Source organism: Lipophrys pholis (assembly GCF_963383615.2).
Source record: "Lipophrys pholis genome assembly, chromosome: 8".
In the NCBI taxonomy this organism is placed as follows: domain Eukaryota; kingdom Metazoa; phylum Chordata; class Actinopteri; order Blenniiformes; family Blenniidae; genus Lipophrys; species Lipophrys pholis.
In genome coordinates this window covers 14,189,161-14,214,275 of record NC_137630.1, presented here as the reverse complement: position 1 = coordinate 14,214,275, position 25,115 = coordinate 14,189,161, and the positions used below count along the sequence as shown (strand labels likewise).

At 42.2% G+C, this 25,115-nt stretch overlaps 1 protein-coding gene across 2 annotated transcripts; it reads left to right on the top strand.

Annotated features, from left to right (window-relative positions):
- Positions 1–771: 771 nt before the first annotated feature.
- ttll10 (tubulin tyrosine ligase-like family, member 10) lies at positions 772–24,378 on the top strand. 2 transcript variants are annotated; one of them, XM_080470273.1, is made up of 13 exons: positions 772–1,109; positions 13,563–13,660; positions 14,482–14,731; positions 14,998–15,142; positions 15,376–15,494; positions 15,736–15,856; positions 17,227–17,312; positions 18,861–19,047; positions 19,203–19,374; positions 20,731–20,871; positions 21,437–21,553; positions 21,629–21,722; positions 23,362–24,378. In XM_080470273.1, the coding sequence occupies exons 2-13, from the start codon at positions 13,646–13,648 to the stop codon at positions 23,838–23,840; spliced, it is 1,926 nt and encodes a 641-aa protein (XP_080326399.1). In that variant the 5' UTR covers positions 772–1,109; positions 13,563–13,645; the 3' UTR covers positions 23,841–24,378. The 2 variants fall into 2 exon arrangements, with proteins under 2 accessions (XP_080326399.1, XP_080326398.1); XM_080470272.1 differs by lacking the exon at positions 772–1,109 and adding an exon at positions 9,073–9,291.
- The last annotated feature ends 737 nt before the right edge of the window (positions 24,379–25,115 follow it).

Below are 25,115 nucleotides of genomic sequence, written 5' to 3'. Positions count from 1 at the left end.
CCGAAAGTGGCGGCCTTGCCCAACATTCAGCCAAGCCCTGGTCAGATTTTGGATTAGGTTCCCAGTTTGGCTTTCTGGAGGGGGGGGGGGGTCACCCTAACCCTAACCCTCATCACTGCTCCAGCTCAATTTGACCCCAAACTGCTGGTGTGCCTTTTGCTGGTTTTACTCACCTGCACTTTGTTCACCTGTCGCTCCTGCTGTAACTCAGCCGGGTTATTGTTAGGGCAAAAAAAGGTGTGCGTACACAAAGAGAAGCAGGGGGAAGTCATGAGAGCAAAGGGCAGGTATTTCAGGTTGTAGCTCGTGCAGCTGAGGGGACAGTTTATGCAATACGTTACATATACATGAGTCTGAATGTTTGGCCTTCATAGGACTTTCTGGTATATTGTCTGTGGTCAGACTGGATGGGTGTGTCTGGCCGTTGAGAACGATGGTGGTGGTTTAGCTGTTGTCTGTGGTGTAATGGGAACATAGGAGGTCGTTCCCACAGAAGCTTGAGCTGACATCATAAAAAAAAACACAACAAGGTACCTGGGGGCCAAAGTGGGGAGGGTGGAGGTTAGCGAACCGGTGAGGTGGGACACAAGGGTGGTTTGGGGGGGTGGGTTCGTCTCAACTGCTATTGGCTCCAGTCAGAGCGAGGGACACACCTGCAAGCGCCAGAGGCTAAGAAGATTGGCTGCGACCTGAAAATTACACCTGTGGGGAAAAGAGGAGGAGGGGAGGTCAGGCTACATGTAAACCAAGCCCTTTACAAATTCAGCCTCTGTCTTCTTCGGGAGCTTAACTACCTAACACCGCCAACAAGAGCTCGTGGAAAAAAACAAGTTCTGCTCCGGCAGCAGGAAGATAAGTGACGCGCTTTGAACTGGTTGGTTTTGTTCCGGGGTTTGGCTCTTCTTCCGACTCTTCGCCTGCATCTACCTGCACAGGACGGCATTCTTTTATTTTTTTACTTCCTAATCGCCACTCCAGAGGTCGACTGTCCTTCAGCAGCAGCAGGAAAGAGGAAGATCAGCCAACGGGGCGTCAAGAGCCCTCATACAATGCCGCCTCTTGTCTTGGGGTTTCTGGCTCGGCGACCGCACCTGGAAAAAAAAGACCGGGTAAAATCACAAATGTGATCCTTTCTTTGTCTTCATTCTCCGTCTTTAAGGCTTCAGCTGCTGTCATGACCTGTTGCTGCGCAGTTAAAACTTTGAGGATGTTCGGTATAATCGGCTAGGAACAGGAAACGTGCAAACAAATTAGGTCATGATACGAAGCCCTTCGGCGATTGTGTGCTGATATAGGAGGGTCCCAGGCAGTTTCGATGAGAAGCAAAAAAATAACGTGTATCAAATTCCATCCCCATTTAACCTGAAAGAAAGAAGAAGAAACAATAGAGACCAACGCTCATTCCTAAACTGGATAGACCAGTCGGGGCAGGTAAAGGCAAACTGCCAGAGTTGTCAGGGGATATGAAGACAGAGGCTGAGTCTCTCCTTTAAAGCGGTAAAATGTGCTTTACGAAGACAGATCGCCAACGTTACGGTACGCTACAGCTTTACTAACCAGTAACCAGACAGCAGTTCCTCATTAGTCTACCACAGTTATCTAATCTGATAGTTCTTAAAAGTTTCTTTAACTTTTAAAAAAAAAAAAGCTTTTCATTGCTACACCTTTTACATGCGGAATTCCACTTTTCTCTCCTAGCAAATTATAGATTTCACTGAACTCTATGTATGTTTCTGATACCGTCATTTTTAAGTGGATGTGAGCAGGACGTAAAATGTCTGCTCATCCATTTTTCCTGCCTCCTCGCTTTTGGTTGGAGGTTGATACGGAGAGCGGAGACGGACTTAACCGAGCGGACGGGTTTCCACCTGGTAGAAGAAACACTTTACTGTGCTTTCTGGACGACTATGGGGTGGATTTTTGAGCAGCCGAGCACTGTGAACGCCTGGAAAAGAGAGGGGGGGAAATGGAGGGAAAATGTCGACCACGTACTGTACAGCGACGACTGCAGAGCGAGGTGGAAGGTTGTGATTGGTGGAAAGAGAAACATTTGTTCATTTCTTTCATACACCTGAATAGCTGCGAGTCACATGTGCTGGTCGCTCAGCCAGTGTGCAGCGACCGGGCGGGAAGTGCAGAACAGGATTTGATCGCAGGAAGGCGAAAAGAAGTGGACTTATTTCATTTTAAACAGATTTTCAGCTCTTATCACCTTGTGGGGTGAGAGGCTGGTGTAAAGCTGTGGTCTGAGTAAATGGACTGAATGACTCCAGGTTGTAGGCCGGAGCAACTCTTATCACTTTACATCTTAAAGGTTCAAAAGTAGTGATTTGAACTAGATTATTCTTATTTTTCACATTATTCGGCATTTATTCAACTTTATATATCAGTTGTACATCTCCTGGGAGATGATTCAAAGGGGGTGGGGGGGGGGGGGGGCTATGTGTAGCTTTAGCTCGAGAATTTACTTTGTTACTTTATTTGTATTATTCAGAATGTAGGTTCAACCTACTAGACAGTCAACTGAAGGGAGGCGTCTATAGGATACATACACAGTTAAGACAGTTAAAATCCCTTTTGATAAATTTTTTTAATGTATTAGTCCCTCATTTGAAATATTCAAATGAACGAGGTGAGGTGGAGCTGTACTCAGAAGTGGGAGGAGCTTACACATGCAAATCTACTCTTATCAGTAGGTATTCATATATATTTAGAAGAAGAAAAAAAGAAAAAAGCAACTGACCCCAGGAGCTTGAGTGACACATGGGACGATAAGCAGTACCGTGGCCTAAATATCACAGTTACCCCGCTGCTCCTCGGTAGTCTGAAGGCCCAATTAGGTGGCGTTGAGATAAGGTCGGGAGTTAAATAAGGTTTTGGGTTTCCCCCGCCATTGTTGCCACACAAAGACAGCAACTATTGATTAAGGGCCAGGCCAGTTTACCTATCAGGTTGTTCACTTCACAGCAGAGTCACATTCCAGCAGAGAGGGCAGAGTTACCTGATCACGCCTCGCTTCCAACAGGCAGAAAGCGTGGGTAGCCTTAAGCGGCTGAGCCTCCCACTACACCCAGCACTGCTTGCAACAATGGGACGAACTCGGCGGCGTGTAGCCACGCGGAGGCGTTCGGACAAGTTTAGGACACACTGAAAAGACGTAGGACTCGGTTAGGACAGTGACTTTGGGACACTTTGATCAGGTACTGTTGTTTTCACTGCTTGTTTCTGCCTGCTGGAATTTTCTGGGCTAATCTTTTTTTTTTTCTCTTCTTTCTTTCTCCCTCTATCTTCCTCTTTTCTTCCTCAGAGGGCCTGCAGCACTGGTTTATAATGCTGATGATTAACTAAATAGAGTCTGGGAGAGCAGGTCTGCTTGGCTTTCTCATTTCATGGGGCCTGACTGACCGGGAGGAAGACGGCGCGTTCTCAGCCACCGGGCTGGAAATTCAAGATCTTTTTCCTCCTTTTTTTTTTTTTCTTTTTTCTTTTTTCGGCCCCCTCCCTCCAAACGTACTCACTTTACTTTGGTTTTGTTACATTCTTTCCTTGGGGTACCTTTCATGACGGTAAGGTTACAGGTGCATTCTCTACTTTCCTTCTCCACCTTCTTTCCCCAAACTTTTCCCTCCCTTGCACTCTCTTTTCTCTCCCCCCCCCCCCCCCTCTCTCTCCCCGTGTGCTCCCCTTCTGCAGCGCTTACAGGATGACTGGCAACCTGTTCTTTCTTTCTGGCCACAGCCATTCCTCAAGTTTTTGCCACTTTGTTTAACAGCTTAAACAAAAAAAATCGCTCCGTTAACTTGTTTTACCAAAAGAAAAGTGAGAGGAAAGAATAGACCAGTCTAAATTAGCGGCGCTGAATGGACGGTGCGTGGTGTGTGGATTTTCACGCGATGTACCTGTGAATGATCCACGTTATTCAGTAAACGAGGGCCGCTTCAGTGACCTTCTGCATACAGAGCGGCGGCTCAGGTCGGGCTGAGCAGCATTCCATCAGCCTTTCATCACTCAGCAAACACAAAGACAACGGCCCGCCAGGTCCGCCAACGGAAAAGAGGAAAAAAAACAAAACAAAACAGGGCTTTTCTCTTCTCCTCTTCCATAAAACGTCTGTTGAAACAAATTTGACAACGCTGTGTTATTAGAGCCGGAGCGGCGTCTGATGCAACTTAAAAACAGAGTTAGCACATCTCGCGTGCGGCAGAGACAGAGGCGGGGTTGGCGGTGGATCGGCCGCGTTGCTTTTGACGGCTGTGCAATGGAGTTTGTGAAATTAGTTACCGCCGTGAATTGTGTAAAACAAAAAGAAAAGAAAAGAAAGAAAAAAAAAAAGCAGCCCTCTCAACCTTGCCGTGCCGTAGATTTCGACTAGTCAGAACAGGTTTTGGCAATCATTAACAACCACTGTGGCCCACTCTTCTGTGACAGCGAGTTTAAGCTGAAAAAAAAACCCAACCACAACAAGAGCTCAGCCGTTACACAATGGAGAGGCAGTCTCCAGGACTCCCCTACTCATATTTACAGTGCTATTTTAGGCGAGCTTTAACTTAACTATTACAAAACTAAAACTCATCCCACATGCCGGTAAGATAAATTATTTTTGCATATAGCATATAATATCCATTCCATGCAAATACCTTCTCTGATCATCACTTTTCTTATTTAGACAAAGGTTTGCCTGGTAATGACTGTTTTTATAGCGCAGTCTTTCAGCCAGTTGTTTTGTTTTATTTTTTATTTTTATCTCAGCAGTGTAGTTTTCCTGTTTGGGTGGTGATCTCCATCTTACGAGGCAGCATTGGATTTCATCACTTTCTCTAATACTGCCTGGTAATGATGATGATAATCATCCGCGGACTGTGACCTGACTGTGTAGTTAGCAGTGACGAGAGCAGCAAAGCGCCGGCGGCCTCCCGCGGCCTCCCGCGGCCTCCTTGGATCAGCTCACATGCTTGAGCAGCGAAAGAAGTGGCTCTCAGGATCCATCTTACCTGACAGTGCTGGATTCTACAACTGTTGTTCTAACACTGTCTGGTAACGATGTTTCCTGGGCGGCTCTGTGGTCTTCAGTGCGACGGTTGGCCCTATGGAACAGAAACAACTCAAACGTGGCTCTGTAATATCTGACATTTTAATCTGAAGTTGATTCCAGGAACATTTTGCAGTTTTTTGTTTTTTTTGTTGTTGACTTTAAAGATGATCCAGGCTCCACTTTGCTGAATCTTTAGTTTACCTGAGAAAAAGGGAAGACAAACAGTGTTTGTGTGTGAAAGTGCCAGAACATTTACGTCCCAGCCTTTCGCGGTAATCCATCATGTGAGATGGATTATGCGGTTGCAACCCCAAAGGTCAGCCTTTATTGTTCCTCTGCTTCTTTACTCAACCTCCTTGTCATTTTTTGAAAATGTTTATGGCAACTCAACCCCGCCCAAGTTAAAGAATGGCAGTCGGTTGATGGTTCCACCGGTCCTGCAGGGCCTCATTTCCTTGTTCCCTCCCCTAAACAGCGTTGGCCTTTGTGTTGTATGGCAGTGATTGGTCCACCTCGTCTTACCTGCGTGGCACATCCTGTAAGTGACACATGAGCTCACTTGAGAGTGCTTTACGGCTGAAAGATGAACTGCAGACGCACTGGCCCTCTCCCAGCTTACCACCTTTTTTTTTTCCCACATTGACGTAGAATACAGTTCATGGTGTAAAAGTGACTTCATGTAGTGAGCGGGACTTGTTCTGACACCTCCTGCTGTTAACTTTAAACCCCAATGGTTAAATAGGTCATTACTCACAGTAATCAGTCTGGCTGATATATATATATATGAATTTAATGGCTGAAGACTTCAAACAGACGTCACAAATAAAAGCAAATAATGGAGCTGAAACTTTGTGTTTGTTGAAGGAGGTAGAATTACCCCACCAATATTGACCCACACCTTTATTTGCCCACCCAGCTCCATTATCCAGGCCACAAAACCATGAAATAGCTCTTTTCTTCCATTCAACGTGCCCCGTTCTTTGTGTTGTCGTCACATATCTTGTTTTAATGTTCGGAGGCAGACAGACCAGAATAGGAATAGCTCACTGTGCTTTTTTTGTTTTTCTCTTTGGTGTTTGTTTTTTTTTGTTTTACATGTGGCTTCTTCTCTTTTTCTGCACCTCATAAAATCTGTACAGTATCTGTGATCACAACAAAAAAGAGGAAGTGTCTGCTTCCAACCTGTCTCTGCTCTGTTTTCCTTCAGCTCTCTTCCTCTCTCTGTACAGGTGAATACTCAGAGGGTCATCCTTCCAGCCTGTTGATAGGCGTCTTACCAGACATGGTTAGATGTAATTACTGTTGTCTAATACTGTCTGGTAATGCCGTCCATTAAATGGCATTACCTTCTGCTCTCTTACCTTCCCCTTCTCTTGCTCTCGTGTGTCTGACATGCGGTGTATTGACAGAGGAGCAGTGCAGGGAAGCACATCAGCATATTTACGATAGCGGCAGATGGGGCTGAATGATGATGACTATGGAACTATGATCCTTTCACTGGAAGTTGGATGGATTTCTTGTGTTTCCTTCCACGTGACTTGAGTCAGAGTTTCCCCATTGAGCTGCAGTCCGGGTCCAGATTGGTGGCTTTTCTGATCTGAATTATTTTCTGGCAGGACTGTTTATGTGAAAAAGTATTATATTAAAAATATATGTATATATCTGAAGAAAGATCTGTCTTCTTCCTCTTTCTGCAACAACCACATTTTCTTCTGGGAACTTGGCTTTTCTCGAGGTACACAAGAACAATTTGGGCAGTTTTTCCAACTTTCTCTGTGACAAACTGTGTACATGACATTGGCTGTATTTACTGTGATATACTGCTGTGTGATATGAAAGAAGATGTTAAATAAAATATGCTCAAACTGGGAACATTCCTCTTGTTTGTTTCATTCATTTGGAACTTTTGAAATTATATATGTGTTCAGATCCCCCCCCCCCCAACCCCTTTGTGGCCGTTTTTCGGGTAATGGTGAACTCTTCCCTCGGCCACACCGGAATGTCGAGCCCCCGTCAGGTGTGGATCAGGTTACTGCTGAACAGAGCTCCTTTTTAAATGCCTCAATTTACCCATGAGGTCCCCCTCCACCCACCCACCCATCAGCTAAGCCCTCATTGTGTCTCACTCTATGGCGGTACACAGTAGGCCCGCTTGATAACCCAGGCAGCACAAGGCGTGTTTTTCACTGCCAGGTCGGGCAGACTTACAGTAGACTACCTACAGAAATCCACACGCTGGGTCTGTGCAGCCAGAGGTAGCGTTTACAGACTTATAGGGGGTTTCTTCTCAGCACTTCGCTCTCTAGCAGTATGGACCTGGTGTTTAATCAGGCCTGTTGGCCTGGGGCTTCACTCGACTGGTTAAACGCCTCTCTGATTTTAATCAGTAGGAACACAAACAGAAAAAAAAACAAAAAAACATTTAACGGAACAGACCCCCGGCCTCATTGATCTGATACCGGGGCAGAGAGTTCACCACCTCAAGAAGCGTTACATTCTTTATGAACAGAACCTCATGGGAAATTCTTTTAAGTCAGAACGAACCGCCTGATCGTTTCAGGTGAAATGTATCCCAACAGCAGTGTTAGTCTTTAGTCTGACATTAGTCTTTTCCAAACATAAACTGTACCGTGGTGCTCGCAGGTGATTAAAACTGATTTCCTGCCACAGCTTATACAAATAGAGAATCACATCCTGACGACCGAGCCCACTTAATCATTAATCTCTGGCCAGCGCTCACAGCCGTTCACACAACGGCGATCAAAAGACACACCGTGGCACCTTTCTAACAACAAAGCAGGAGGGACACACTGTTTTGCCATGTCACCCTGTGGAGGTGGATGGAAAGAAATTTGGCTTTTGCTTTTTTATCATGTATATTAAACATTAGAGAAAAAAAAGTCAAAAAGAGGCAATGACAGATAAGTTTCACGCGTAACAACTTCAGCTTCCTTTTTTTATTGTAACAATGACTAAACTTTGGTTTTAAATGAAGTTAACCGTTCATTCATTATATTTTCTAAAAGCTGACGGAGGTGCACAAATTAACTTTGTCTGTCTGAAGGCACAGTTCAGGGTTTTGATATGCTTGGATACCCAATTACTACTCCTATAATAATAAAGATTATTATTATTATTTAAATATGGACTCATCGTGCTTTTTACATTTAAACTCTCAAAGTGTTACAGTGTGTCAATGAGTCGAAATTGAAAACAACAACAATAAAACAAGGAAAGTCCATCATCACTATCAAAGCTACTGAACAGAAATATTTTTGAGTCTCTTTTTGAAAGACTCAGTGGTTTGCGGTAGTCTCATGTGGTCTGGAAGTGAATTTCACAAATAAAACTGAGTCAATGTTAATATTATTAATACTTGTTCTTTAGTTTTTTCCTTTAACTTTTTAAAATATCTACTGTGCAAAAAAAATCTTTGGGCTGGATGACCATGACTCAGTAATGCCATGAATTCACAGTAATACAACATTTTGTCTTTTTTCTGCCCTATTTTTTGGGGATCTATTTTGACGTGCTTACAGTCAGCCCTTCCTGTGACTTTTAAACGTTCGGAGGAAATATAGACCGTGAATTGGTCCCAAATAAAATAATCAATGAGATTTTTTTCTTTATTTTCTAAATATACTTTTTAAGAATGGTGCAGTTGATGTAATGTGACTAAGACGAACATAATAATTGCTTTTATGAGGTGCTGTGCAGATCAACTTTGTCCTTCCCAAAAGTGACTCCTTCAGCCACCAGTCGGTCTCACTTACTTTGTAGTTTCAACTGCACTGATGGTAAAAAGTCAGCGATTTTGACACAAATTCCAGAAACGGCGTGTGTGATCGGTGACTTTCTCTGTGGGTGACGTCAAGCCTTGAATCACATTCCTGACTGGCAGAGAGCCTGTGGAGGATTCCTGCGCTGGTCCGTGCATGCTTGGTGCAGTCAGACCAGATTCCTGCATTACTACTGAGGAGGCGCACTGGGTTTGCCACCGGGGTGGAACAGGAGCACAACGGAGGCCCAACGGCTGGAACACACCTGCAAGCGTGCTGACGTCGAGCCGCAGTGAGGAGCTGCAACTGTCTCGTGCAAGGAGTGGAGACGATTATATGTTTTGGCAAAGGAAGTTCTGTTTGATTTTATAGATCCTTGTTATAAAATTGGCTAATTGTCCTAGTTATTTATTAACCGACTGCTGTTTCGGGCCAAGGTTTCTCTAGAAAGAGTGGAAATCTTACTAGACTTCAGACAAGGTAACAAAAAAGTCACATTTTCCATTCAGTGTCTCAATGTTTGCAACATGTAAATAATATCAGTAAATCCACATCTTCTTTCAGTTTTCTCCACTTATAATGAAAGTTAAAAAAAGGTTTTTTTTTTCCATCTCAACATAATCCAAACTGCATTTCATATTTGTAACGTGTATGTTAAGTTCTATAATATTTCTTAAAGCTAATAAAGCAAAAATGCCAGTGAGTAACAAGTGGCACTTAAAGTAACTTACCGTCTCATAATTGTTAAAACAAACAAACAAAAAAACTAAATAAGCTCCTCGCTTCATGCATGATTTTGTATTTTTGGTTAAAACATTTCCTGCTCCAGCTGGGGGGTGTGATCCAAATCTGACAATTTCAGCAGCAAAACATACATTACACGTATTAGGTGGCCTATTAAGTCGCCTGTTTGGATGAACACTTCATTTTATGGGGATTTTGAATTTACTGACTTAAACAAACCTCTTAACGGACATAGTTCCAACTGAAATGTGTCCAAAAAAGACCTTTTCATAATATAACTTAACAGATTTCCTTTTATACGACATAGGGATGAAAACTTTTATACCCGTGTATAGATTAAAAACATTTTTTTCGAATAAGCATGAAAATGTGTTTCTGGGTTGTGCGAGTTCTCCTCATTTGACACAATACAAAGAAGGGATTTAAAGCTATGAGACGTTCAGGGAAAGGCCAGTTTGCTATAGTTTGTAGCACTGAGGTACAAAACAACTCACTGATTACACCCGTACAGTGAAATGTAATATTGACTTTGGCTGATGGGAAACTCTGTGTTTAGTTTTGTGTTGTTATATACAATGACTGACAAGCTTTGCCAATGTACACAATCAAACACACAAGAAAACGTATGTCAAAAGTGTCTGTAGGATTATTGTCTGTCTCTCTATAACTGCTTGTATCTTACCATGGTATTGGAACTAACTGAGCTAACTCATACAAAAAAAAAAAATTACTTAAATTTTTTTTACTGCATTTTGTTATCAGATACATTTTTATGATTGTACGCCAATAACTCGGTGATAGAGAATAGAATAACTTCATTAAATAATGTACTTTAGTAAAGCTAAAGTTAATCCACTTTGGTAAATCTGAAGTCTCCACCAGCTTTGATGTCCTCAATGAGTCAGTCTCCTCTTCGTGATCGACTTTTCATGCTGTCACGTCTGTTCATAGCTCTGGAGGGTGTAACCATCATAATAAATGACGTGGATCTGGGAGTTAGCCACTTGATGCATCGTGTCCATAAAAACAAGCTTTGTGCCTGTTTTGATAGGAGAGGTAATAATCAAACACCAAACTATTATGAACTGCCGCAAAGATAGTGTTGGCACCGCATGTCTTTACACTTTATTTACTTTGGAGATGCTTCCATCAATCTGGGGGAAGTTTCATGTCGTCCCATCTCGTATTTGCCATCAGTGGAATTGAGTGGAAGTGAACCCTGGGAAACACGGTGCGGCGCATATCGCTGTAACTCTGTAAGGAAATCATGAATAGCCGGAGAGAGAGGGACCCTATTGAGACCAGCCTTTCTTTACATCGTAACTTAACTCCATTTCTCCCACTATAACACCTTGACAAGGCGAATCCCTCCAAATAATGGGTTGTGTAGGGACACCATTGCTGCAGGCTGCATCCCTGTAATTGCTGCGCGCTTCCTGGTAGGAGGCAGTTGAGATGACATGGGAATGGGCGCGTCTCCAAAGAGACACACAACGGGGAACAGTGTCACCGCCCTGACACACATACACACACGCGAACACACCTGCGTACGAACACACACACACACACACACACACACATACACACACACACACACACACACCGACTTTCAGTACAATCATATATTCATTTTCATGTGTTCAGTCTCCATATCGAGGGAAGAGCTTCTTTCCCCCTGTGAAGCAATGCGATGGCATCGAGAGAGTTTCCTTTGTTTAGTGTAAATAGAGGAAGAACTGGGCTGTTAGTGTGACTGTGAGCATGCGTGCTCATGAGAAGGGCACCACCTCCAGAAGGTTTGGCTCCATCTTCAAGATTGGCGATAAAGAAAGGAAGGAAAAGTTAAAAGTCTCAAGGAGATAGAGGTCAAATCAAAATAGCAGGTGATGGTTATCGTGGACAGAAAAAGGAATGCTCAGCGACAAGCATATACTTGTATGTAGAATAGAGACAAATACACACAGTTTCTCGGCAGATGGTGAGCCGTGAGGTCGACGGGGCTGTAAAACAAGCCTGTTCTCTTTGTCCACCTACGCAGCACTTTGCACAGTGTGTCTATCAGATGGCGGCTCTCTATCAAGGTGTGGCTGACACCGGCTCCACACAAAGCCCTGTTGAACAGGAATACAGGAGGCCTGCCTCTAATAAGCGGGGTGCTCGGGCTGAACTCGCATCGGTTTCCCAGCAGCTCTTTCTTATCACTGCTCCCGCCTTTACAGCCGTGTGTGTAAAAGTGACTGAACCGACCAGGCAGCCCGCTGACATTTTCTTCCTTCCTGTAAATTTAATTACTCATTAAACGTGAAAGCAAACTAAGACGAGACTCAAACCTAAAGCTACAATCTTTTTAAAAAAAAACAATGTGACAGCATGCACGTCTTCCTATCAGGCTGTTGGAAATTGACCTGATCGAAACCACTGCGGCCTTTTGATTACACCCCAGTCTTTGTTTGAGTCCTGGCATTGAATCTGTGCTTAAACCAGGTTGCCGTTGCACACGGTTGCCCTGCTGCACATTTAATTACATGGTTACGGAGGTGCTGGGTCTGAGAGGCACCCTCTCCTGTCAATTATCAGGCTGTTTGGAGGAAGAGAGGAGATTACACGTAATTGCCAACTGTAGCTGGGCCTGGGTGTTTCCTCCTGAGTCAAATCACTGAGACAGAAGGTGATTAGTGGATTTGCCATGCCAGCAGACAAATGCTATGTTGCTCAACTGCATACCTGCCTCTGGATTTGGCACGAGACAATATGATTAATGAGTATGTCTGAGAAAATTGGGAATGATTCAGCTGGATGTGTAAATAATACACAGATGCTGACAAACAAAAAGTGTCTGGATGCATTAGGCTTCACATATATCAGTCTGCATTCAGTAACTGTTTCATTTCTAAAGGCACAGCAATGAGTTGATGATAGTCTCATTCTTGCACCTGCCTCTTTGAGAGGCAAAGTGCAAAGATTACTATCCCAGGTGGCCGTTTAATTTTATTATTTGTCTGCAGTTTCTTTGAAGTGTAACTAGTCCTGCAAGGTTGAGAGCACGGACACAAAAAGCACATCAAAATGTTCACAATGTTCAGGACGTAGGTTGCTATGACGTTTGTTGATGATTCAGCGAGTCATTCCAGAATAAATCACAAGAAATTGCAAGAAATTTCACATACAAAGTGGATAGGAGAGGCACATCCTCAGAGCACGGAAACACAAAAAAACCATCTCAAAACGTGTGGAACATTGGGGAATGGATTGCTCCGAGTTTTGGTAACGAATCTGCAAAAAAAACTGCAAAAAAATTAAATAAAAAGAGCCAGAAATGAACTGGGTGTATTCTCACTGTGAGGTTTTAGAATTAACTGCACAATCTGCTTTACACTAGACTGAATATAATTGAAAAACAAGAACATTTCAAAAAATACTGCAACAACGCTAAGTATTTGATTGATTTGCCTAAACAGGTGAAATCACTGAAATGTACTTACTTCTTCATTAAATTGTCTTTTATCTTTTAATCTCCAACGATGACTGAAAACAAAATGTTTTAAATGACCTGTTGCATAATGTATGTGCCCCCTACATACGTGGAGATATTACTTTACCTTTATGGGCAGAAGATAATACCTTGAAAAACTGGCAAATCCATTTTGATTGACACTCGGCTCTCATGTTACCGTGCGGTTCACACCAGAGAGGCTTAAAGGCAATCAATATTGAATGAAGCTGAACTTGCAGCGGGGAAGGGGGGGGGGGGTGCAGGATACATAATCTTGAGTTGTTAGTCTGTCTTGAGCCGCCGTTGTCAGAGGATTCAATCTACATGTGGCAACTGTTGCTACGGGTCTCGTTACCTGAGCAACTGGTGATTGTTTACATTTGCGCGGTGGGTTTTTGTGACTTTAGTCGCGAGAGGCCGTGGCTAATTTTACTGGTCTGTACGGCAGCCAGAGCATATGACGTCCCCCCCTGTCAAGTGGCCTGTGGGTTCACTGTTTGTCTTGGCCCCGCAGATGGACTACAAGGCTGAGAGCACATGGAGGAAGAAGAATAGGCCGAGGAGGTTTTTCCTGCAGTCTGCTGGTCTGTGTGCATAATGCTGGATTTGCAGGTAAAGTGTTTTCACCGGCCGTCACTGTGCTAAATTTCCCCCAAAATATTTAAGTTTAAAGTCATTTGTAGTTTTGATGTGTAAAGGCACAAGTAACCAAACCATGTAAAGCGATGTTGCAGCTACGTATTGTTCTATAAATAACAATAATGACACTTTAGGTTGCTCTGGGGAATTACTGAGTCACTGTGATGTCTAGTCAGTTTGCTGCCAAGAGCTTCAGTCACTGTTGTAATTTGTAACTAAATCTAACCCCGCCCCTTTTTAACAGGAGCAACACAATGTTAGAGTAACTCACGACACCACCTTGTGGTAGAAAATGGTATTACGAGCCGTGGTCAGCCAGAGCGAGCGTCTGGAGGAAACAGTGAAATAATACATGGACTATTATTTCTTCACTCTTTGTTTTAGTTATTATTGAATGCTCTAAGTCCAAAGTATTATGCAGGGTAATGCAGGCTAAGGTTAACCTTTAACAAAACTACAGAAACAAAACATTCAAACAAGCACCTCATTCTCCTTACTGTGCTTTATCGTTTTTTTCCTTTAAAAATCCTCTGACAATGCAGAAATTGTCGAATTGAGTTGTCTAGAGGAACCTCACATAACGACACATTTGTCATTAGTATGTGTCTAAAAGGATTTCAGTGTACCAATAAACACACTAAAAAGAAACACAAATAAAAACAGACCTCTTCTTGTCGTGAACACACTCCTGAAAGGATCAAGATTTTGCTTTAATGCTAACCTGAGTCATTAGAAGAAATATGACTGCACCCTGAAAGTTAACTCCTCTTCTCTTCTTCTGATTCTGCTACAAGGTCATGTCATCTATGAGTTTGGAGGAGACGCATCAAGAGAAAGAAAGGAAGGAGAGAGAGGAGGTTTATGAGCCTGCAGGGGGCTTGAAGCAGGAGGGGCCTGGAACAGAGTGTCCTCCATCGCCGGACTGCAGTGGCAATGAGGAGGTCCCGTCAGGAGGTGGACTGGAGGAGGTCCAGGGGGAGGAGACACTGAGCACAGGGGGAAGAAAGAAGACTGGCAACCAGGAGAGCCAGCTTGAAAAGTCAGGTGTGTGTGAGGAGGAGGAGGAGGAGGAGGAGGAGGAGGAGGAGGAGGAGGAGGAGTGTCTCAGTGAACAGTAATGGGAGATTGTGTGCATTCAATGGTCCATTACTTCGACTAAACATAGAAATCTGCACAATCTATTTAAAGTTCGCGTGTGTGATTAAAAACTGGACTAACCACAGTTGCACAAACACACATCACACCTGATGCAATGTGTTGACAGTCAGTTCTTTCTTTGTGAATGTAAAAAAAAAAATAAAAAAAATCAGCTGCATGCGGAGTGAAGCGGCACCATCAGAGGTCAAAACCCAGGGGCAAAGTCACCCGCCTCCACCAAGTCAGGGAGAGGCAAGAAGCAGAGCCTCGGGGGCCGGGCACTTTCTACTTCTTCGAAGGAACTAATGGAGCTGAAATGTGAGTCTAGATATGTAATGAGAATGCTGAATTGTGATTATAAAAAAATTTTAAATACATAAATGATGACACTCTATGTGATGTTAGTTATTTGAAATATATAATACAGTGAAAAGCTAAATTAGATTAAACAGTTTACGTTTCCTGCTTTTATATGCAATCCCCGACTCCTGATTGGTTCTGTGATGAAGATGTAAGTGCAGCTGTTTTCTTCTGGGACTTTTTTCATTCAGTGTGAGTCAATACTGTGAGAGCAGAGGCTGGAAGAGGATTTACAACAAGCAGAGGGAGGATTTCAAACTCAAGTGGTGTGAGACTAAATCGCCGGCCAACTACAGGCACTTCAGAGAAGGTAGTGAGCGTTCACAGGACACCACCTGAATGCTGCGTTTGAGTATATTTACAATCACAGTTGGAAATTAGGGTGTGCAATGATCTTAGTTTATTGCTTGTCCTGCGCCGATTTATCCTTTGAGGTAACAATGCAATTTAAATATGACTAAATGCTACTTAATACCATCAAATGTGAATTCTAAGTGTCCTGGTTAATTGTTCCCGAGGCAAAATGTAAAATGTTGACATTTTGTTTCCAGGTGAACAGTTGTTGTACCAGATTCCCAACAACGGTGTTCTCACCACTAAGATCGGCCTCCTCAGCAGCCTGCGAGAGAACGAGCGAGTCACCGCCAAGGTCAGCTGTGGTCAGGGACTCAGGTGAACGGCTCATTTTTTTCTTTATTTGTCCGAGAGTCACCTTTTAAACACATGGGTTTGAATTTTGGTTATATGACAAACAGATGTAAATGTGTAAATCTCCCGACGCTGCCTGATACTGGCTCAGAAGCTTTCTGAGTGTTGAAATCCTACGAACGGATCGAGTCAAAGGCCATGGACAAACTACTTCATCACACCCCGTATTCAATTCATTTTCCTGGCATTTTTACTAAAAAAAACTACTGAAAAGTTCAAATCTTCACCTATAATTACATTTCATATATAAACGGTAATATGACAAAGTTCTTTACAGGGTGAAGCGGTGGGATTTAATAAGGTTCTACTTCTCATTCATTATTATTGATACTACTGCCACTACTACTAAGAACACTAATGGTGTCAGGAAATGTTCCAACTTGCTCCAGCACATTTAGTGCAATACCAGTTTTCCGCCACTAGAAGGTGTATTGAGTCACTAAATCAGAGTGCAGGAGGAACAACTAAGCCAACACTGTCTGCAGCTCTCAGCTACAATACAATGTCCACAATCTGCACCTCTACAACTCCAAATCAAAAAGAAGAGCTGAACTCTGAAAGCCAGGTGAAGAACAGACTGACTGGAATGTGACTCAACATCGCCCCCAATGTACAAACAGAGGAATGACTTCAACATCACATAGAAACCCTTTAGAAGTGCATTTTCTATAGTTTGACATCAATTATGTTTCTGAGGACACACTTTAAAGCTCTGTATTTTACCATTGAAACCTAATAGGATTTTAACTATTTCCCAGAAATGTTTCACTGCTTTATTCTACAGTAGAAACACATTTATTGATGAAACATGTGAAAAAAGATTAATTGTGAAGCAGAAATTCACGATGGTCCACTCGAATGCAGACCCATTAAACAGACCTCAAAATAATCATTTATAGGTAAGAAATTAAAGCTAAAGATAGAATAAAGATTTCTGTGCTCACGAGTTGTGAGGATTCCATGAAATCAACGAAACATGTCAGAAGTCATACAAATAACTTTGTCTCTTTCATGATGAATGATAATTAACTACTTTATTAATTCTTGTTGCGATAATATCTCTCTGGGATTAAAACAGTATTTCTATTCTATTCTATTCTAATAATTAAAACATATCCTAAAGAGTCTCTGTGTATTATTTGTTACCTTTGTTTACCTTTTTTCACCTCAAGCATTTTTATTTCTTGTAAAAGTCACATTAAATGACACAAAACTAACTTCAGCCAAATAAGTGGCTCTAAAAAAGTCATATTAACGAAACGTGTGGTATTTCTGTGGTTGAACACTCTTAACTCTGCCTCAAATGTGATTTCACACACAATGGCACTTTACAGGAGGATAAAAATGGACGAGTTCATCCCGACAACGTTACGCATGGACGTGAGGGAAGAGAGGGAGACTTTCTTTTCTCAGCAGGAAGGTAAAATTCCCAAACGCACATTTCACCGGCTTCGACCCTTTGACACACTAATATCTCCTTGCAACAATAAGACAATGCAGGTCGGGCTGGATTTCAGTTTGCAGGCTTCATGAGTCAAACTCAAGCGGTCACGTGTTGAGGAAAGAAAAGAAACTGAATAGTTTGGGCTCGGTGGCGTTGAGACAACAGTTGCCTTGGTGAGTGTTTAATCAAGAGGTCGAGGATGACGGAAAAATAATGCACTTCACCTCCCATAAGGCCCTGATAAAATCACCGGGGGGACATGCTGTTGCCGTGGCGACGAGTCAGCAGGGCAGGACTGAGACACAAACACAGGGAGAGACAGTCTGCAGGGCCAAACACAAGACAGGGCAACAGAGAAGTGAAAAACAATGCTGCAACTGCAGCTGCTAACAGGCCTCTGTGATCATGCAGAAACACACACGTTATGATTTGAGGTGCAGTTTTTTCTTTTCCAAGCAAACATGGTTATCACTAGGTAAACAGAAGTAAGACACAGACAGCTGCTTCACATCTCTGGCTGATGGACAAAGTTGTGGAAGACCAGACAAGAGAAAAAAAATAGATAGGGGAAAAACTTACAGAGTGGAACAGAAAAATCAATCAAAACCTGGTGTGAGCTGGACGGTGCATCTAATTCTTTAAGGGCGTTTTTTATTTCAGGGCAACAAACTGAAGCGAGTTTGGGTTTGGTAAAAAAAAATTTCAGTGATTTTTGTTTTATGAAAGCAAATAAAGCTGTTTTGGAGCATTTTCAGATGAGCAAGAATATCTTATTTTAATTGAAAAAACATGTATAATTGAAGAACAATCATTTAGTTTTAATAATAGCACAGTTAAGATATTCATAGATCCACATATTGACTCTAAACAAACAGAAACCTGAAAAATCTCTGGTCGCCTTTGCTGTCCGATTCCTATTTGCAAATGAATAAAGGAAAATTGACATTAAGGTCTTTAAACTGTGTTATAAGAACGTATGAAATGCTTTCACAAGTGAAATATGACACGTTTTGGATTCTCTTTTCCCAGTCATATGCTTTGCTCATACTGTAAGCGTTTTAATTTAAACATGCTAACAAGGTTGCTAAACGAAACATTGGGAAAGTAATCTGAATTTGTTGAATGAGGCAGTCAAGGAAAAAATATTCTGGCTGTACATAGTTGCATTTTGAATTTAAAATAAACGGAGACTGCATTATCAGAAATCTACCTTTGTTTGTCTAACATAATAACCTCCACTATGTTATATCACATAGTTTTCCAAAAGTTGGTTTCAGTGTTTAAAATGGTTAATTTGATCATGTTAAGCTGCAGAATAATAAACTTCTACACGTTCACTACAGATGTGAACAGTCAGAAAATGCACAGAAAATAGATTTAGAGAATTTAGGAACAAATTCACAAAAGGTTAAACATGACTCTTCCCAAAGCAGAAAGGGACACCGCCCTAATGTGACTTTATGAAAGTCGTCACATCGACACAATAGCTGATATTATCTGACCAAACCGTGTTTCTTTTGCCAGTTTTGAGCCCCAACGAGAGCCGTATGTGGATCTGTAAGCCCACGGGTCTGAACCAGGGCCGAGGGATCTTCCTCCTGAAGAGCCAGGAGGACGTCGCCGCCTTCAGACTGAAGCTGCAGGACATGGAGGAGCAGCGGGGCGGCCGGAGAGCGCACCACCGCCGGCCGCAGGCTCACGTCGTCCAACAGTGAGTGAACACACAAAGTGTTTTCATCCTTTCATTTCAGTCTGTTGGAGGACGAATGAGCCAGTCCACTTCTTCCTGATGATTTTTTGAAACGTTTAAAGCTGCTTTATACACGACCGACATTAAAACGCCCGGGTAAACATGGTGTGTTTCAGTTACATCCAGAGGCCGCTGCTGCTCAAAGGGAAGAAGTTTGACGTGCGCTCGTACCTTCTGATCGCCTGCACGACGCCTTACATGGTCTTCTTTCGTCACGGATACGTGCGTCTGACCTGCGACCCCTACGACCCCAGCTCCAACAACCTGTCTTCCCACCTGACCAATCAGGTAACGCTTTGATTGGCCAACATGTCAGAGGGTCAGCTACGTTTGAGTTCTTCTTCCTGTTGCAGACCAGATGAGGAACTTCAGGACGACACATTTGATGAAACCAACTTTGAATTTGACTTGTTTCTGCGGCTCTTCTAAACAAACCTCAACATGTCGTCAACTTAGCAATTTTGTTGTTATATTTGAGAAGTTTTCAGGAACATTTAACGCCATTTTTCAACACAATTAACTAATTCTACCACTTTTTCTGGTGTTACTTGAGGCGTTTAGTATCTGAGTGACTAATCAGGTCTGATAAAACAATTAAAACACCCTCATTTATGTTATATTTGGTTTTAATAAACACACACACACACACACACACACACACACACACACACACACACACACACACACACACACACACACACACACACACACACACACACACACGAGAAAGATTCTTACCTAGAGAGAAATCAATTAGTTATAATTTATCTACTAGTCAGTGCCTTTTAAAAGAAGTAACTAGTAACTGTAATCAAGTACTCTCTGTTTGTGGATGAAACAATTTTTTTAACATCAGCATTACTGACCATAGTTCAGTTATGTCAGCAGAAGTGGAAATATTACATGTCTGGTTTTGTTTTGTTACATAATTTAGAAAAAAAACGTTGATGATTCATACTGTGTGTCGACTCTCCGCACTGAAGAAAAAGAAGAACTGGGTGAATTTGTTTTTTTGTTCTCATTTTGTAATTATAAAGATCCAACATGTGTAAAGACTTGTCATGAGGCCAAAATAATCAGCTTTAATTTTCAAGAAGTAAATTTGACCATTTTTTTAAGTGAAGTATTTCCGAGATTGCAAATTATAAAGACATTTTTAGGAAGGATCATTATGACTTTCTATTGACCTAATGCAGTACAGCAGTAGTGTAGCTGCAGGTCATTGCAGCATATTAAACTAAACACACATTATTATTGGTTTTTGTTTAGTATTGTTTTTAATAATATTAATTATACACCAGTTTGATCTTAAGCAGTTATACACATCCCGGATTAACTTGTGTCATAGTTCTCGAGTCATATTTATTTTCCCAACCAAACAAAATCATGTAATTTGCACGGATCCTCTTACAGTGACTGTGGAGGCGACTACAAGTGACAAGGCAGTCCGAGTAGAAATACATGAAAAAAAGAACAGTAATAACAAATAATAAAAAATACTTAATGTTTCCATTCCAGCTTGTTGCAAATAATAATGTTTCCAAATAATAGATAATAGATCTCCTCCTCATCCTCTGCAGCTCGAGTTGTGACCCATTTCCTTCCTCCACGTGTATCTCTGATCCCCCTGCTGTCCGTCCACAGTACATGCAGAAGAAGAACCCTCTCTACAGCCTGCTGAAGGAGGACACTGTGTGGTCCATGGAGAGCTTCAACGCCTACGTCAACGACAAGTTTCAGGTTGCCAGGGGTCTGCCCAGGGACTGGGTGCTGGGCGCGTTCACAGTGAGTGCTGCAGAGCGTCCCGGCTCTCAGGGACCAATTACCACTAATAATGACGGCTGTGGGCTGATTGAGATTGTGGTCATGGTCGGATGAGCTCATTCCTGTCTGAGGATGCATCATCTCATCACAAATATACCTGAAAATTACACATGTTGTTTTTCTCCACTACTACAAACGCAGTAAAATCAGAAGTCACAATGAAATCTGAAACCCTGCTGTCAAAAATACAATTAAAAAAATGTAAAAATAAATTTGTCTTTTTCTTTATATATATATATATATATATATATATATATATAACATTGAACACTTATTTCTTCCAGATTTATCAGGCTGTGATTTAAATGTGACCCTGAATATTTTATCAAACCATTATACTTTATGGAATTAAACAAATACAAGATCTTAAAAAGACTCTGGGGCAGTGGTTGGTGGTCAGAAGGTTGCGAGTTCAAATGTTTGGAGTTTCCATGTTTGTGTGTGGCTGAATTGAAGGAGGATACCATGACTTCTATGATGAGAATGTAAATAATTTTTTTTAAACAGTTCTATTCCCCTGTTTTAGAGGCGCATGCAGCAGATCATGATCCAGTGTTTCTTTGCAGTCAAGTCTAAGTTAATCTGCCGCCTGGGATTCTTTGACCTGATTGGCTGCGACTTCATGGTGGATGAGGATTTCAAGGTGGGTTGGACACTGACTCGACTGTGTGAAGGGAGGCGAGTGCTGAAGGTGACGCTGTTCACTGAATCCTTACAGGTGTGGCTTCTGGAGATGAACTGTAACCCGGCACTTCATACCAACTGCGAGGTGCTGAAGGAGGTGGTGCCCTGCACTGTTGTAGAGACACTGGGTGAGTTCACAGCTCACACCATCAATATCACGTTACTGCAGTCAGTAGTGCAGAGGAAGGCCGTTCTGCAAGGCCGTGTGAGGCACTTGTCTCTCTGTATTTATCCTGGTTTGCCTCTTTCTGTGATGAGTATTTGGGTTTGCCTCTTATTGTTTGAGTAGATTGAGGCAGTCAGAGGCAGAAGCAAGTTGGGTCAGGCATTGGCTGGCCGAGAAAGAACATAGGAACCACCACCACGTCCAGAGAGGATCTGAATGTCGTCTGAAAATATCGTGATGTAGTTTTTAAACTGACAAAACAAGAGCCCTAAAGTTTTAGGGCCGACTCAAAGCGATAAGAATAAATCTTTTTCTACACGCTAAACACCAAAATGAAATGTAGTAACATTTTGTCAGCCCACATTTCTGCCACTCTTGATCCCAAACATACACACGATACAATAAATTACTGCAGAGACCCCACAGATATGAGAACATAAACACATTTTTGAAGAGATGGCAAAAAAAAAAAAACCAAGCTTGAGGAATAATCCAGATCTGTGATCTTAATCGCAAACTTATTCAGAACAAGTCCAAATGTTATTTTATTTTAAAATGTTTGCTACAAAACTGAATCACAGTGTTTCTCTTGTCAGTAAGTACAGTATGTCTCATATCCACCCATTTGCTCCGGGAAGTGTTCAAAGGACAAATGGTAACTTTATAAAAGGGACACAAGCTGGGACACATTATTTGCTACAAATGAACAATTTCAGGAGGAGTTTCACCAATTTGAGGGACCAACAGAAAGTAGGTATTTCCATGCATGGGTAGTAGTCTGAGCGAAAAGTGCATTCTTCTGTATTTGTCTGAGCCTACATAGTGTTTCGGCCTGATGTTAGTTTCACAGCCACTATCACTCTCTCAGGTCAAGCAGCAGGAGTTGAGAGGACACAGTTAAACACTCTTACATGTACCACATGTCACGGCTCATATTATGTAAAATTCACTTTCTAATGGTTTTCCACCAGTAATAATTGTCCCCATACCTGGGAGCGACGCCCCAGAAGTGAAGAACATCTGTCATCTCTCTCCCTGGCTTGTTCCATTTAAAAAAAAAAAAAAAAGTGTGCTGCAACGAGCGAATCAGAAATCAAACCCTAGTGTCATCGGGGGTTTAGCCAATCCCAATCAAGGTAAGCCCTCTGTTTGACCCTCCCACAATTAGGCAGCTCTGCTCTGGAACATGGCCCCCACGAGAGGAAGTACTTCTCCTCTTCCCAAGATATTCATGTGTGGGCGGAGCCAGTCCAGCTCACACAGAGGCAGCAGATTCTGAATGCAGCTCATAAGATCCAATATTCAAAATGCTGAAACTACAATAAAATTAAATACAATGTTTTTGGACCAACAAGACGCATGTGAAAGGGTTGAAAAGCTGCATAATATGACCTCTTGGAATATCAAGTTATTTCAATTCCGGAAGCAAGTTCAGCTCAGGTGTAAGTTATTTTCATTCACTCTTGACTGGTTTAATGATACAGTACCAGTTCTCATATGTAAAAGTGTAAAGTGTTGTGTAAAGGTGTTTCTTGCTAACAGGTTGATGTGTGAAACCACCCAAAAACTATTTTTATCTTCTGTTTTGTTCCCTTTTGTAGATTTAACTTTGGAAATCTTCAACAAGTGTCGCCTCAGTCAGAAAATCCTTCCTTTGGCCAGTCAGAGAGAGTTTGAGCTGCTCTATAATGGAGTTTTAACCCCTCCTTCTGTGCTGGCCTGCAGAAAGGGCAATGAAAACGCTGAACTCCACCAGAAACCTACCCAAAGGTCACGGAAGACTGAACCCAGAAGATGTAGGTCTGCAACAGAAGGAAATTCTATGGCTGTGTTAGAAAGTGATGAAGGATGTAGAAGTCAGCCTTCCACCATCACCTCACCGTCTCATCAGAAAGCAGTGGGAGAAAATCCATGCGTCTGCAGCAAAGAGACGGTCAGAAGTAAGACCAGCAGGCCCCGGGTGGAACTCAAGCTGAACAAATGTACGCTGCACCCTTCTTTAAAGGCTGCGGACAATTCAAAGCTGCCCAGGACGCAGCCGGAGACGAAGATCCTCATGTCTCTGCCACACCGGCCCTGAGCGAGCAGAGCAGAGCTCCTCTCCTGGGGACGTTGTTCCCGGAAGACGAGCTTTAAGAGGACACAAAAGGCGCAGTGAACAAGACAGAAGAGGAAGCGTGACATAACACACGCAAACAGCTGCCATCTAAAAAAAAAAAAATCTCTAAACACCTGGTGCTGTTCAGTACGGAAGAGTATCAGGGCCATCAGAGATAAAAGTTTTTGGAGGTAAAAAAAAAAACCAACAAAGAAAACCTCATTGCACTACAAAATGCATTGTAGGCAGTTTAATGAAGTGGTGAAATGATGCTTCAGAACAGTCTTCAGCTCAGAAACACAGTGCAGTTATCAGTATTATGACTTTGAAGAGACAATCTTGACATTGAGTTTCGACTTTTTTGTCGTGCATGAGGGTTTTTTTAATTATTATTTTTTACCTCAGAATATTTTTTTTTCTTCAGTGGCCCTAATACTTTCCCATAGTTCAGAGATATTCAGTGACGTGTGAGAAAAAAAACATAAAGTGACAATAAATATTGTCTTTCTGTGCAACAGTTTTACCTGGTTTCATTTCATTTTGCATCCATTTGGAGAATTGTCAGAAAACATTCATTTCAATTGCATAAACAGGTTTTGCTTTCTGTAATTAAGAGGAGAGGACTATGAACACACACACAAAAGGAAAAAAAAAACCTGAGTACAGTCTAATGCAAAACTGACTCAATGCACCACCTTGTGTTGAAAATAAGTATTAGAAGAAGGACTGGTTAGTGTACTAGCATCAGACGACGTCTCACATCTAACAAATACTGATGATCCATCACATCCTGCTAATTCATTTTTATTTATGGTTTTGAACTTTGAAAGAGGCATTTTGTTTTATTTAATTTTTTTGTACAATGAAATGACTCGATCAAAGTTTTCACATCACTCTGTCTCGTGCAAACTCCCCCTTCTGTCATGTGAAACAACAACATGTCACTTCACAGTGGGAAAGACATTGGGACACTGTGGACTCCCTCCCATTACTCCTATAATCCTAACCAGGGAGATCACCACTGACACACCAACACAGTTGTTGCAGCTTGTTTTGACTGCACACTCTCCTCACTGCTTCGCCTCTCTGTGTCATAACTCATAATTATCTCACTTGACTATTCACACTCGGGCTGCACCTAAACAAAGGCGGGCACGGCTCCATCTTTCCCAACAGGATGCTTGCTTCATTCACATGCTTCCCAGGGAGGAGGCCGGGGGCATCGGGAGGCTTGTTTTATCAACACGAAGAGGCGTA